Source organism: Berghia stephanieae, chromosome 11 (assembly GCF_034508935.2).
Source record: "Berghia stephanieae isolate SIO BIC M18660-M18661 chromosome 11, UCSD_Bste_1.3, whole genome shotgun sequence".
Classification (NCBI taxonomy): Eukaryota; Metazoa; Mollusca; class Gastropoda; order Nudibranchia; family Aeolidiidae; genus Berghia; species Berghia stephanieae.
Window position 1 is genome coordinate 8,633,695 of NC_088370.1, and position 13,502 is coordinate 8,647,196.

General features: G+C 39.6%; 1 protein-coding gene across 1 annotated transcript; it reads right to left on the reverse strand.

The window, feature by feature from the left end:
• LOC144956463 (uncharacterized) lies at window positions 1–3,198 on the reverse strand. The gene has a single exon (XM_078886975.1). It carries the CDS (start codon window positions 1,985–1,987, stop codon window positions 125–127), a length of 1,863 nt encoding a protein of 620 aa, XP_078743101.1. The 5' UTR covers window positions 1,988–3,198; the 3' UTR covers window positions 1–124.
• Between the last annotated feature and the right edge of the window lie 10,304 nt (window positions 3,199–13,502).

Below are 13,502 nucleotides of genomic sequence, written 5' to 3' on the forward strand. Positions count from 1 at the left end.
AATAAGAAGGAAGAAAATGGGTTAGTAAAAAGTTCTAGAATTACCCAAGAGAAAGTAAGAGAGGTGTTAGAATTTAATGTCAATATCCGTCACACAACTACGGGTAGATAGAATAGATAGTTATTCATTTGAACTCAAATCCACTGGCTTTCCTCACTCTGTTGATGCCTCGACGGCTTTCTTTCTTGACGTCATCAAACAAAGAGAGCAAAGCCTTTTTGAACCGCCCATTCCAGAAGCCGTAGACGTACGGGTGGGCGGCGAGGCTGATGAAGAACGAGTTCCAGGCTACCCGGAAAAACACGGAATTATCCGGAGATAGCCGAGACTCCACGTAAGGATGTTGCAGACGATACAGCATGACGATCACGTGGGGTAGAAGACTCAGCACCGTCGTCAAGGTCATTATGAACATGATGAATGTCGTTCGTTTTCTAGAGTAACCTCCCCTGCTTCTGACGCTCCCCATGGGTGAGAGAGACAAAGGGGTGTTGCGACTCGCGGACGTGGGTGAAAGTAAGTCATCGTAAGAGGCCGCCGATTCCTCACCCCCGTAAGAACTGAAGGTCGCTCTTCGTCTTCTACGGTCGACGGTGACGGCGAGTTCGTCGAAGAACACGGCAGTCAGCTTTCTCCTTACATCCCGACTTTGCTGTTGCGTCTCCGAGTCTTTTGGTTGCTGATTGGATGTTGAAATGTCTGAATATTTTTCAGTGTCGATTTGATTTAGAGTTCTACTTCCTTCTCTGCCTGTATTATTTTCCTCTTTGGCCTCTCTACCATCGCACTCTGCAATGGAGCTGCCTCCTTGCTCCTTGCTCGAACGTTTTTCCAGAAAAGAAAATTTCGATCGTTCTGTACAAGTACTATTGGTACGAGACACTGAATTGTTTGACTTTGATTGAAAGTAAGACAAGATTTCAGAGAACAAACTGTTTCTTTCTCTCGGCGTTCTATTTCCTTCACTGGCCTCAGATATTACGTCATCATTTTGAGATGTGCGACTTTTGGGATGAATTCCACCATCTGCATCATCCGACAAAGAACTCAGCGGTTCACGCGGTGTTTTGGTTTGAGTATGAGTTGATCTCGGGTTTTCACGGAGTTCTGGCAAAGGCGTGATCTCGTCGGGGTCTTCATTTCGCGTCATCGTGCTGGTGTGCGATCTCGATCGATATTGAATGTCCTCAGAACACATGGGGTCCAAACACATTCCTGATTGATTGGTCGTTACACGATAGTTGTCATCACAGCTCATTCTAATGGGATCCACCCTGCGTTTTAAAGTAAGGTCTGGGGTATTCGGACGAGATCTTCTGTCCGTCAACAATTTCCCTCGCTTCCATATTTGGACAGCGATGACGCAATAAATCGAACCAATGGCAGTCGTGGAGATGACGTAGATGACGACGACAAAACACGCCCACAGCGACGGGAAAACCGTGTTGACGTATTGGTCAGAACTGTAAGTAGAACATGTTCTTCCTGTGCCATAATCCGTCAACAGAACTTCCGTCCCTGCGATTATTGCCTCTGGCAAAGCGGCGATGGAGGAAATAATAAAAGAACAAGCAATCGTCATCCTGAATTGAAAACTGGTCACGTGTTTTCGATGAGGCTTTACGATTCGTTGATACCTCTCCGTTGCTATGGCGATGAGTGTGCAACTCGTAAAGAAAACGATGAAAGAACGAAGGTATCGCTCAAACTTGCACAGAATTGGATAGTCGAAGGAGTAAATGTTGAGTAGCTGTGTTATTTCAACTGGGATTGTAAACATACAGCCGATTAACTCCGCTGTTGCGAGAGCGAGGACAAAGTTATTGAGAACAGATCTACGCATGCGCACAATTGACACAAAACACACCGTGGCGTTTCCGACTACTCCAAAGACGAGATAGATGGCGCTGATGGCGACGACAGGGAAAAAGTGCAGGGACTTGGACATGTGCCAAATGTGCTCTTCATCTTGATCCGTGTTATCCATGGTAAATCTCCAATAAAACTACACACCTATGTTTACATTTGTACAAACAAACTCACTCCACCTTATAACACATTTTGGGAATATATTTCAGATTTTAGGGCATTGATTAACATCTAAATTCCCTGAGACAGAGAAAGAAGCTTTGGAATTTTTGAAGTCGATAACTGAGATGTTCAACAGGATGACACACCGATGTTTTCATTTATACACAACACACTCACTTCCCTATGTGACAAATCCCGGGATTATTTCAACTTTCTTCAAGGTCAATAAAATGATAACTGAAATTCCTTAGAGAGAAATCTTGGAAATTATTGAAATCTATCGTTTAGATCTTCACCAAAATGACATATCTATGGGTATGTTATTTGGTTTTTGGGTTCTTTTTTTTCCAAAACAAGCTGGCTTCTCTGTGTAACAAAATTGAGAATACATTTCAGTTATTTGGGGTATTTGAATAACAGCAAAATGTCCTTAGATCACACGCTGAGAAATTGAATGGAGTCGGCAACGTAGATCTTCAATAGAATGCCATCTCCGATGTCACGCCAGGTACTCATTTTACATCCATGTATGGTAAGAGAATGTGAGTAAAGAGCCTTTTCCAATGCCTCAACTATGCGCCGAGTGTCATACCACAAGACCACATAGCTGCACAATTGATTAGTTCTCACTGAATTATATGAATCAAGGCCATAAACGTTAAAGGTCACATATAGTTTTACGTGTTGGTACGTTTTATCCGGCTGGTGGATGTTATGAGTATTTTATCTAAAGCAAACATCAATAAATTCAATTTTTCTAGTAACCTATTTTTTGTTCGTTTGTTTTTTTACCATTGCCATAAATATTGTAAGCATTCACCAAATGAATTACAACACGCAAACAGAAGAAGAAGAAAAAAAACACACACACGAGATCCTTAAACCTGCTATAGAAACCAAAATTCAGATCATGAATGTGTTATGGGAGAAAATTAAATAGTCACGACTTCGACCTAAGCTGCTGCTGCTCTCGGATTTACACACAATGAATGACTGAATCACAGAGTCGAAGACATTTACAACAAAACAAGACAAAAAAACACCAATAAAACAACATTAAAAAAAAGACACAACATAATAATAACATTCCAAAATTCCGCCTTCCCAGCATACACATACTTTTTGCATGTTAATAATACACGTGACAGGTCGTCTCGAAACGGTAAGCGTCTGCCACAAAAAAAAAAAAAAAAAAAGTGATATAATTGTTAAAGTTCTCAAAGACATGGGATTTTAATTTCCCTGCGATTTAAGAAAGTAATAATAATAATAATAATAATAATAATAATAATAATAATAATAATAATAATAATAATAATAATAATAATAATAATAATAATAATAATAATAATAATAATATACTTTATTCATTAAAAAAAATGGATATTCATTTACAGAATTGTTGTCAATAAAATATCAAAACTTAAATTAAGTGACAGTTTTAGGACTAAGTTTTAAGCCTAAGATGTGATCTGAAGTTACCATTTCCCTCTGACATCTTACCGTTTAGATACAATTGGTCACATGTTGATTGGTATCTACAGTCCAGGCATTGAGAGGTTTCTGTAGTTTTCATTGAGAATAACACAGAATTAATTAATTAATTAATTAGTCTGGGAAGAGTGAAGTGGTTGTTGTTGAGTGGTTGGTTAGGATAGCGGCTAGCTATGACGTGCTCTTGTTGTGAGACCACTCTCCTTTGGGACGGAAGGTCTAAGAGTTCGAATTCCGTTGAGCTGAGCGGCGTAAAGTTGAGTCCTTGAAAAAGGCTCTTTAACATGCTCACACCTGCACTCCCCCCCCCCCCCCCCCCCCAAAAAAAAAACCCAAAAAACAACAACAACAACAACAACAAAGAAAAAAACAAAAAAAAAAAAACAAAAAAAAAAAAAAAAAAAAAACAAAAAAAAAAAAAAAAACAAAAAAAAAAAAAAAAAAATACAAAATTGTACCACCTCCTAAAGACGTCATTTCAGATTCTACACGTTCAGTGTTGATAATGGCTTGGGACCCTTTGTAAAGCGCTTAGAGCATGTTGAGTGAATTTAAAGGTATTTAAGTGCTCTATTACTTTTTTTTTTTGTTTGTTTGTTTCTTTGATGGTCACAGAATGGGAGACGAGACACTGCAAGTCGAGCCACTTAGATCAGTGGTTGGGGGTGGGGAGTCATGCTTTGGATAGTGTGGTTAAGTAGTCGACGCTCAAGCCCGTGTTTGGGAAGGGTGTTTGTTTTTGTTTTAAAGGGTTTTACGGCGCTTGCAACACATTTCGGTCATATCAGGGCCAGTAAAAAGGAAGAAAGTGGGATAGTAAAAAGTTCTAGAATTACAATTAAAGCATCCAAGAAAAAGTAAGACATAGGGGAACTAGGAACAAATAGGGATCAGATGTAGATTCCAACAGCATACCACCAATGTACTTAGTTTGAGATCACCTAGAAGTCTCATCCGGACACAAGCACACAATCCAACAAAGAGGAATACACTCAAATGCTTACATTATACATTCAAAATAACAAATATAATAATACATAACAGAGAGATGATTTACAAGGAAAAAAATATCATCTCCCAAAACAATAACTATACATTCGACTGTTTCCCTTCCAGCTAGGACTCCGGGCAGGGCCAGGACAAAACCAAGTAATTTCATTCCAAGACAAAGACAGAAAGCAAGTTGGAAAACAAATAAAGGGGGATAAAAGACACAGTAAAAATGGCTCTTTAATCACATTCTCTCACTTGACCCGTTTGTAAAATATGTACCTGGCCATTAACAGCGTTTCTATCCAAAAATAAAATAAATCGTAATATCGCCGAACGGGCGTTATATCTCGTCCTACAAGTTTAGTGTTGCTGTTGGCTAGGGACCCTTTGTAAAGCGCTTAGAGCATGTTAAGTGAATATAGAGGTATTTAAGTGCTCTATTATTATTATTTTTTTTTTTGGTTTCTTTGACAGTCACAGCATGACAGACGAGACACTTCAAGTCCAGCCACTTAGATCAGTGGAGAAAGAAATGGGAGGGGAAGGGGGGTCATGCTTTGGCTAGAGTGTGGTTAAGTAGTCAATGATCAAGCCCATGTTTCGGGAGGGTGTGGATTCCAGTCTAAAGATATCGAGTTGTACTTCTATAAATACTGTGCACTTGGCTAAAAAAAACTCACAACATTGCCATCCGGAAATAGAACGGACCAACACAGAAAACTATGTGTAACATTGAACGTTTATAGTCAATACAGTCTAGTGAGAACAACTCACACACGTGGATGACAAAAAAACAAAAACAAAAAACAAACAAACAAACAACAAAACAAAGATCTGAGTGACGTCAACTTCGTTCTATCTACGGTACCGTGAAATAAATAGTAAAAATAAAATGACCAGAAAAGTCTTACTATAAATATTGATTGAATAAAATTAAAAATCCCTCAATTTGCTAAAAACGGTCCAACCAGTGACGTCACAAGAAAGTCATCATGGAGGTCTCGGAGTTGAGAGGGTTTTTTGTTTGTTTTGTTTTTGTTTGTTTTGTTTTTGACAGGATGAGGAGCGGTTTGGGGCTAAGAATTAGGAAAATCCTTCAAAATATTATTTTAACTCACTCAATCCTAGAGAGTTTTGCTACTTTTCAAAATTGGAAAAAATGTATTAAAAATGAGCATGTGCATAGACTACCACTAACATGTATAAACAAAAAACATTAGCTTTGATACTACGCCTATAATTTGTCTCATAAAAATGTAATAAATAGGCATGGGGTAAAAGTAACCCCGGGTATACTACGGATATAGTCGGTTTTAGGGTTGAGTGAGTTAAGATTTTGGTGGAAGTAATATTATTGAAGTCCAACTTCTCATAATAGACTATAAAGGCGTTGTTTCTTATTTACGAAACCCGCCGAAACCCGACAAAGTGATGGGAATAGGCAACAGTGGGGAGTGAACCTGGGACTCAGGAAATTGTACACCAGTGGGGAGTGAAGATAGGATTATGGGAGTGGAAGGGTGTTTCTTCTCTACGAAACCCGCCGAAAGCCGACGAAACCCGACAAAATACGACAAAGTTATGGGAAGTAGGCAGCAGTGGGGAGTGTACCTGGGACTATGGGAAGAGGATATCAGAAGGAAATGAACCTGGGACTGTGGGAGACGGATACCTTAGGGAATTGAAGCCGGACTATGTAAGTTGGGTACCAGAGGAGAATGACCCGGACACTATAGGAGGTGGGTACTAATAGGGAGTGAACCAGGAAATCAGGGAAGTGTACACCAGTGATGAGTGAGCCTGGGACGATGATGGGAGATGGATACCAGTGGGAATTGATGTCTCATTCTCCTCTGTTACCCAATTCCCAAAGTCCGGGTTCACTCCCCACTGCTGCCTACTTTCCATCACTTTGTCGGGCTTCGTCGAGTTTCGTCGGGTTTTGTCGTAAAGAAGAAACACCCCTACCCTACCCGAAAAACACGGTCGAAAATGGTACAGGTAGTAAGAAAAGTGTGAAAAACGGAAAGCTATTTGGATATTTTCTCAATATGTCATTTTTCTAGAGGCAAGGGACACTGTGTCAAACTTTTCTCAGAATCTATTTATTGAATTTGTCTGAAAATTTCCACAGTTACCACTTAGATAATGTATTATGTCACCATAGAGATTTTTTAAATAGGTTATGTGTATTTTGACTTATAATACAAATTATAATTTTTTAACATCAATTTTGTCATTACATTTTAATTCTCAACTTTGTAATGTTCTAATAAATATCCCATAAGTTAAAGCTGTAAAATCTGTCTATGGTGACACACAATGCTACAATGTTGATTTTAAGAAGGAAGAATATGGAGGGTTCTTGTGTCAGGTTATATGTTAACGATGGCTACGGTCAGAACCCCCATCAACCCTAACTAAAGATACTATAACCTGGTGAAACATAATGTTTGTCCTCCCTTGCAATATCGAAACTGATGGGAAACACAGTAAGTCATAATGGCGTCGACCGGAGTTGTAAACGACAACCGACTCAGAAAATTGTTTTGAACTTAGAAAAATCACAGAATTTATAAAAATGGAACTTATCTTAAATAGTAAAATTTATTGGACATTGTAACATATTGAAAGTCCGTAATGGCAAAAAGATAAACCCTCTCCTTACCACCCACAGAAAAATCATTACGATGCAACCGTCTCATTCTGATTTCTCTTGTACATAAAAAAAATGTAGAGAAATGATTTGATTACAGCTATAAATACTAAACACTGTGTTGTAGAGCTCACTTGTTACTTTTTTGTTTGAGTAAGAAAAGTCTATTTTTTGTGCTGGGTGGGAGTGAATTTTCGGGGGAAATTCTAAAAATAGCTGGTAAGGAGAGAGTTAAGTAATAAAATAAAAGTGATGTCAAACTACGGAAGTCCTCCCGTCGACTGAAAGAAGTCATAAAAGTGAAAGGAACAGATTCACAAAAAGTACGAGATGTTTCGGGCTTAAAAACTTTCTTCGGCCAACAACAAAAACAATAAATACATAAATAAATTATGGTACTTAAAAAACAGATGAAATGAAAATACGAGTGGAAAAGTATTCTTACCTTTGAGTGTAGAAGACGAAAGAAGAAACAAAACAGAACCTCCTTGCTGTTGGACATTGGACGTAAATGGTCTGTAAGTATCCGAGGGTTTCACTTCCACTCTTTCCTTCTTACGTAAAACAATTTTTTCACTTTGGTCGGAAAATACTTTTGGGTAGCAGTGTCCTTTTATGTCTGACGGAAAGCAGGTTCTTTACGGGTGCAATGTATGTACCTCAATCCTTCTATAGATAGTATGCGCCTGGCTAAGAAGCTCATAACATTGGACCTTTAAAATGCTTTTACACAAATGCAGACTCTGTAATGAATAAAAGGAGTGAACTTTTAAGTGTGATAGCGCATGAAGGTGCAGACATTGTGTGTATTACAGAGACATTGCCAAAGAATCACAGTGGAAGGATTGAACTAGTTGAACTGCAGCTACAGGGCTATGATTGTTTTCACAATATGGGTCAGGACCAGTGCCATAGGGGTGTTGCAGTGTGGGTAAAAAAAAGTCATGGTGCTCAACCTGTGAAGCTGGATAGCAAGAATCAAACAGCACAAGAGTCAGTGTGGTGTGAGATTTCTCTCAAGTCAAAAGATAACCTTTTAGTGGGCACAGTGTATAGGTCTCCCAGTAGTTCAAAAGAACATGATGTTCTAGTAAATGAGCTTTTAGTCAAATTGTCAGTGGGCAGGTCTCATGTCTTGGTAGTTGGCGACTTCAACCATCCAGCACTGAAATGGGTTGATGAAATTTCTCCCAAAGACTGTGATCATCCATCGTCAAAGTTTATGGAAGCGGTTAGGGACAGCTTTCTTGTTCAGCATGTGAAAAAGCCGACACATTTTCCAAATGAACATACCCCAAATGTTCTTGACTTAGTGTTCACCATTGAGCAAGACATGATTGAGACAGTAAGACATAGTGCACCATTAGGCAAAAGCCATCATCAGACTTTACTGTTTGGCTTGAAATGTTATACAGAGAGGAAGGCACAGCTTGGGAATTGTTTCAATTATACAAAAGGTGACTATAACATGCTTAGGGACTCTGTGCAATCTCTTAACATTTCTGACAAAATTAGAGACAGTTGCTTGGAATACAGTCAAGAAGGAGGTTATGTCTGTTATTGAGGTTTGCGTGCCTAAGGCGAAGATTGGTGTTGCTAGGTCCAGACCACAGTGGATGAACAGTGATGTGACTGCTAAAATTCAGAAAAAGAAGCACGCTTATCAAAAGTATATGCAGTCAAGAGATGGCAAGGACTACCTGCTATACACTAGTGCTAGAAACCAGGCTAAAAGTGCTTGTAGGTCCGCAGTTAGGAACTTGGAAAAGAATATTGCTCAGAACGCAAAGAAAAAACCCTAAGGCATTTTTTGCTTACGCCAGGACAAAAACTAGAACACAAGAGGGAGTGGCTGACTTAAATGATGGAGAAAGAAAAGTGTCATCTGATAAAGGAAAGGCAAACGTACTAAACTCCTTTTTTAGAAGTGTTTTCACAAATGAGGACCTTAGTGATGTACCAGAATGTGAGATGAAAGACACTGGCACTAAACTGGAGAGTATAACTATAGACAGTGAAGATGTTCGAAAGCGACTTCTTTCCTTGAATCCAAACAAGTCGCCAGGTCCGGATGGTTTCCACCCTAGGGTACTAAAGGAACTAGCTCTTCAGCTTGCTGGCCCTCTGGCTCTCGTGTTTGAGAAATCCTTGAGGGAAGGTGTTCTTCCTTCAGACTGGAAAGAAGCGCAGGTCACACCCCAGTTTAAGAAAGGAGAAAAGAGTTCACCAGGAAATTATCGGCCTGTCAGCCTTACAAGTGTGATATGCAAAGTTATGGAAGGAATTGTTAGAGACAGCCTGATTGACCATCTGACCTCAAATGAACTGTTATCAGGTTGACAACATGGCTTTGTGTCTGGGCGTTCATGTGTAACAAACTTGTTAGCTACCCTAGAAGACTGGACATCTCTATTAGACAGTGGGTCTTCCGTAGACGCCATTTACCTAGATTTTTCAAAGGCATTTGACTTTGTCCCGCATGAGCGCCTAAAGGTCAAACCGAGGGCACTTGGATTTCAAGGTGAAGTACTTGCCTGGATTGTTAATTTTCTTACGGACAGGCGTCAACGAGTTTGTATTAACGGACAGTTGTCTGATTGGGCGTGTGTAAGGAGTGGGCTGCCACAAGGTAGTGTGCTTGGACTTTTCGTAGCATTCATCAATGATTTGCCAGAGACTGTATCAGGCTTGTGTTCTATGTATGCAGATGATACGAAAGTATATGGTGAGGCTGACAGTGAGGTTCATATAAAGAGACTTCAGAGTGATCTTGATAGTTTGGTCGATTGGGCTGATACTTGGCAGCTAAAGTTTAATGCCGACAAATGCAAAGTGCTCCATTTAGGCAACAAAAACCAGAAACCAACCTACAAAATGAGAAAACATGGGGGTGAGGAAATAATTGATTTACAAGAGACAACATTGGAGAAAGATCTGGAAGTTCATATGGACCCAGAGCTCAAGTTTTCACAGCATTTGGAAAGGCAGGTCAACAAAGCTAACAGGATGCTTGGACTGATAAGGAGATCTTTTGACTATCTTGACTGTGACACTATGAAGTTAATGTTTGCAGCTTTGGTCCGACCACATTTGGAGTTCGGAAACTGTGTATGGGCACCTTACCTTGAAAAGGATAAGAAGCTAGGAGAGAGTGTGCTTAGGCGAGCAACAAAGGTCGTTAGTGGACTCAAGGACTTGAGTTATGAACAGCGCCTGAAAAGAGTAGGACTGCCAAGTATGGTCTATCGGCGTTTGAGAGGTGATATGATTGAGACCTATAAGTTCACACATTGCTTGCACGCGACTGTTCACAGTAGACAAAAAAAAAATCAGTCACCAGGGGCCACTCATATAAACTTCTGAAACCCAGAGTTAAAACCACCCTTCGACAGAACTTTTTTACACAGAGAGTAATTGAACGTTGGAACGCATTGCCAGCAAATGTTGTTGAAGCGCCGAGTGTCAATGCTTTCAAGAATAGATTAGATGCTGTGATGAAAAGTTATGTGCATAGTGTAGAAGTGCCTCCCACCCAAAATAGCTATGATCAAACGATCAGTAGAGAAAGTGTAGTGTAGGCTAGCCCCTGATCACAAGATCAGGTAGGGAAATGCATTAGATCAGTTGTGAACAAGACATTCAGTGACTGGAAAGACTCGGCGACAGGCCAGTGGCCTAATCAAGCGACGTCGATACCTTCTATTCTATTCTATTCATTGCCATCCGGAACTATAACGGACTAACACACAAAACTGTGTATAGATAGTTCGAAGATGACGTCACTCATGCTTTTGTTATTGTTTTTGCCATCCGCGTTTGTGAGTTGTTCTCACTAAACTGTATTAACCAGACTATAAAAGATCATGGTTACACAGAGTTTGTGTGTTGGTCCGTTATACTTCCGGGTGGCAATGTTGTGAACTCCTTGGCCAAGCGCATTCTATCTATATCCATGAACGTTTATGGTCAGGTTAATACAGTTCAGTGAGCATTACACATACACGCGGATGGCAAAAAAAAAAAAAAAAAAAAAAACAATAACAAAGACCTGAGCGACGTCATCTTCGAACTATCTATATTCCTTGTGAACACTAAAAGCAATGTATATCTATTTCAAAAGTGAACACTTAGATATAGGAAAAAACACAACCTTTTCTGCTAAGTCTATAGATAGTTCGAAGATGACGTCACCCAGGTCTTTGTTATTGTTTTTTGCCATCCGCGTTTATGAGTAATGCTCACTGAACTGTATTAACCAGACTATAAACGTTCATGGATACACACAGTTTTGTGTGTTGGTCCGTTATACTTCCGGATGGCAATGTTATGAGCTTCTTAGCCAAGCGCATTCTATCTATAAACTGCACAGATCGACGATATATGATTTGGTCAACGACCCAACGTGAAATGACTGAATGCTCAAAGACTCTCGGATAGATGATACATGGTACACACATCTTGATGACGTAGTGAACTGTTGTCGGTGAGTTGTGATCAGAGAGTGGAGTTCAGTGAAAACATTTAATCGTGTCAAACCATAAATGGCCCATGAGACTCGAGTGAATTCATCCACGACCTACGGATATAGATAGTTCGAAGTTGACGTCACTCAGGTCTTTGTTATTGTTTTTTGCCATCCGCGTTTATGAGTAATGGAAGCGATCTATATTCATGTTTTCGTCCAACCAGGTCATCAATCACATGATTTGTTGCTGTGCAACAATTGGATATTTTTTAACAAATGTAAACACGCTGCTTTGTTTACAATAAATGTGTCAAGCTGAACCAAATGACCAATCGTGATGTTGGATATTTAAAAAGCTGTGAAAACTTTTCAGTAAGTGGGTCACTTTGAGCACATTTTGCAATATGACCAATGACCTCGAGCACATGGAAAGTTAATATAGATCATGGCCATTGACGTCAACCAGATCTTTGATTTTGTTTTGTTTTTAGACAGACATTTTATGAATAGTTCTCACTAAATTATAGATGCTGCGCTTGGCTAAGAAACTCACAACATTGCCATCTGGAAGTAAAACGGACCACCACACAAAACTATGTATGACCTTTCACACCAGTGAACTGACGTCAGTGAGTTGTGATCAGACAGTGGAGTGAAGGGAAACCATTTTGCTGTGTAAAAACATGATGGCAAATATAGACGTAGAGTTTCTTCATCCCAGGCTAAATCTACAATTGGATTCAATAGTCTGATGTCACGTCGCCCAGCAACGGCGGCCATCATGGTTCTAAACAAAGACAATCGCTACTTTCTATTCTTCATGTTGGCTAGAACTTTTCATTTGTCTTGTGATCAGAATGTGTAAAAGTCAAAACATGATCAGATTTATCATGTTTTTTTCCCTCTGGATACGCTTTTATGCTCGTCGGATAAATATTTCATAAAGGCGTCCTCCAATGTTCCGATAGTTTAAAGCCAGTTACTAAGTTACCATGCGTCATTACGAGGGAAGTGACGTCACGACTTCTGAAGCGTATTGAAGAACCCAAGAAAAAGGGGATGGGCATCATCATTACATTTCCATGTACTCGAGGTCATTGGTCACATTGGAATATGTGCTCAAAGTGACCCACATAGTGAAAAGTGTTCACAGCTTTTGAAATATCTAACATCACGATTGGTCATTTTGTTCAGCTTGACACACGGGTTTGTTTACAACTTTCATAAACAAAGCAGCGTGTTTACATTTGTTAAGTTATATCCAATCATTGGACATCAACAAATCACGTGATTGATGACCTGGTTGGACAAAAACATGAATATAGATCGCTCCCATTAGTTCAAATAGAGAGTATGCGTTGGCTAAGAAGCTCACAACATTGCCATCCGGATATAAAGGGACCGACATACAAAACTATGTGTGCTGGTTAATAGTTTAGTGAGAATTACTCATTAACGCGGATGGCAAAAAACAATAACAAAGACTCGTTCTATCTATAGATTGGACTGATTCCCTCTTTGCGACCAGATGAAAACCAAGTAATCTGATTTCAAGACAAGGACGGGGGTTAACTTGGGAAACAGAGATAGGGGGATAGAAGACACAGCAAATGACCTCCTGGCTACCATGGGAGGTCAAGACCCCACCCAGACGACAAGACATCCTGATAGTGGCTGGATGATCACGCTGTTTACCCCCCCCCCCCCCCACCCCCAAATTAAAAAAAAAAAAAAACAACCCAAAAGCATAACAAAAACACGAAGAAACAAAACAAAAACAAACAGAAAAATTAAATAACAAAAAATAAATTATTAAAATTAAAATAACACCAGAACTCCCCCCCCCCCCCCTCCAACAAAATA

Coding starts and splice junctions, on each gene's coding strand:
- LOC144956463 (XM_078886975.1), bottom strand. CDS start 1,987: ATGGATAACACGGATCAAGATGAAGAGCACATTTGGCACATGTCCAAG.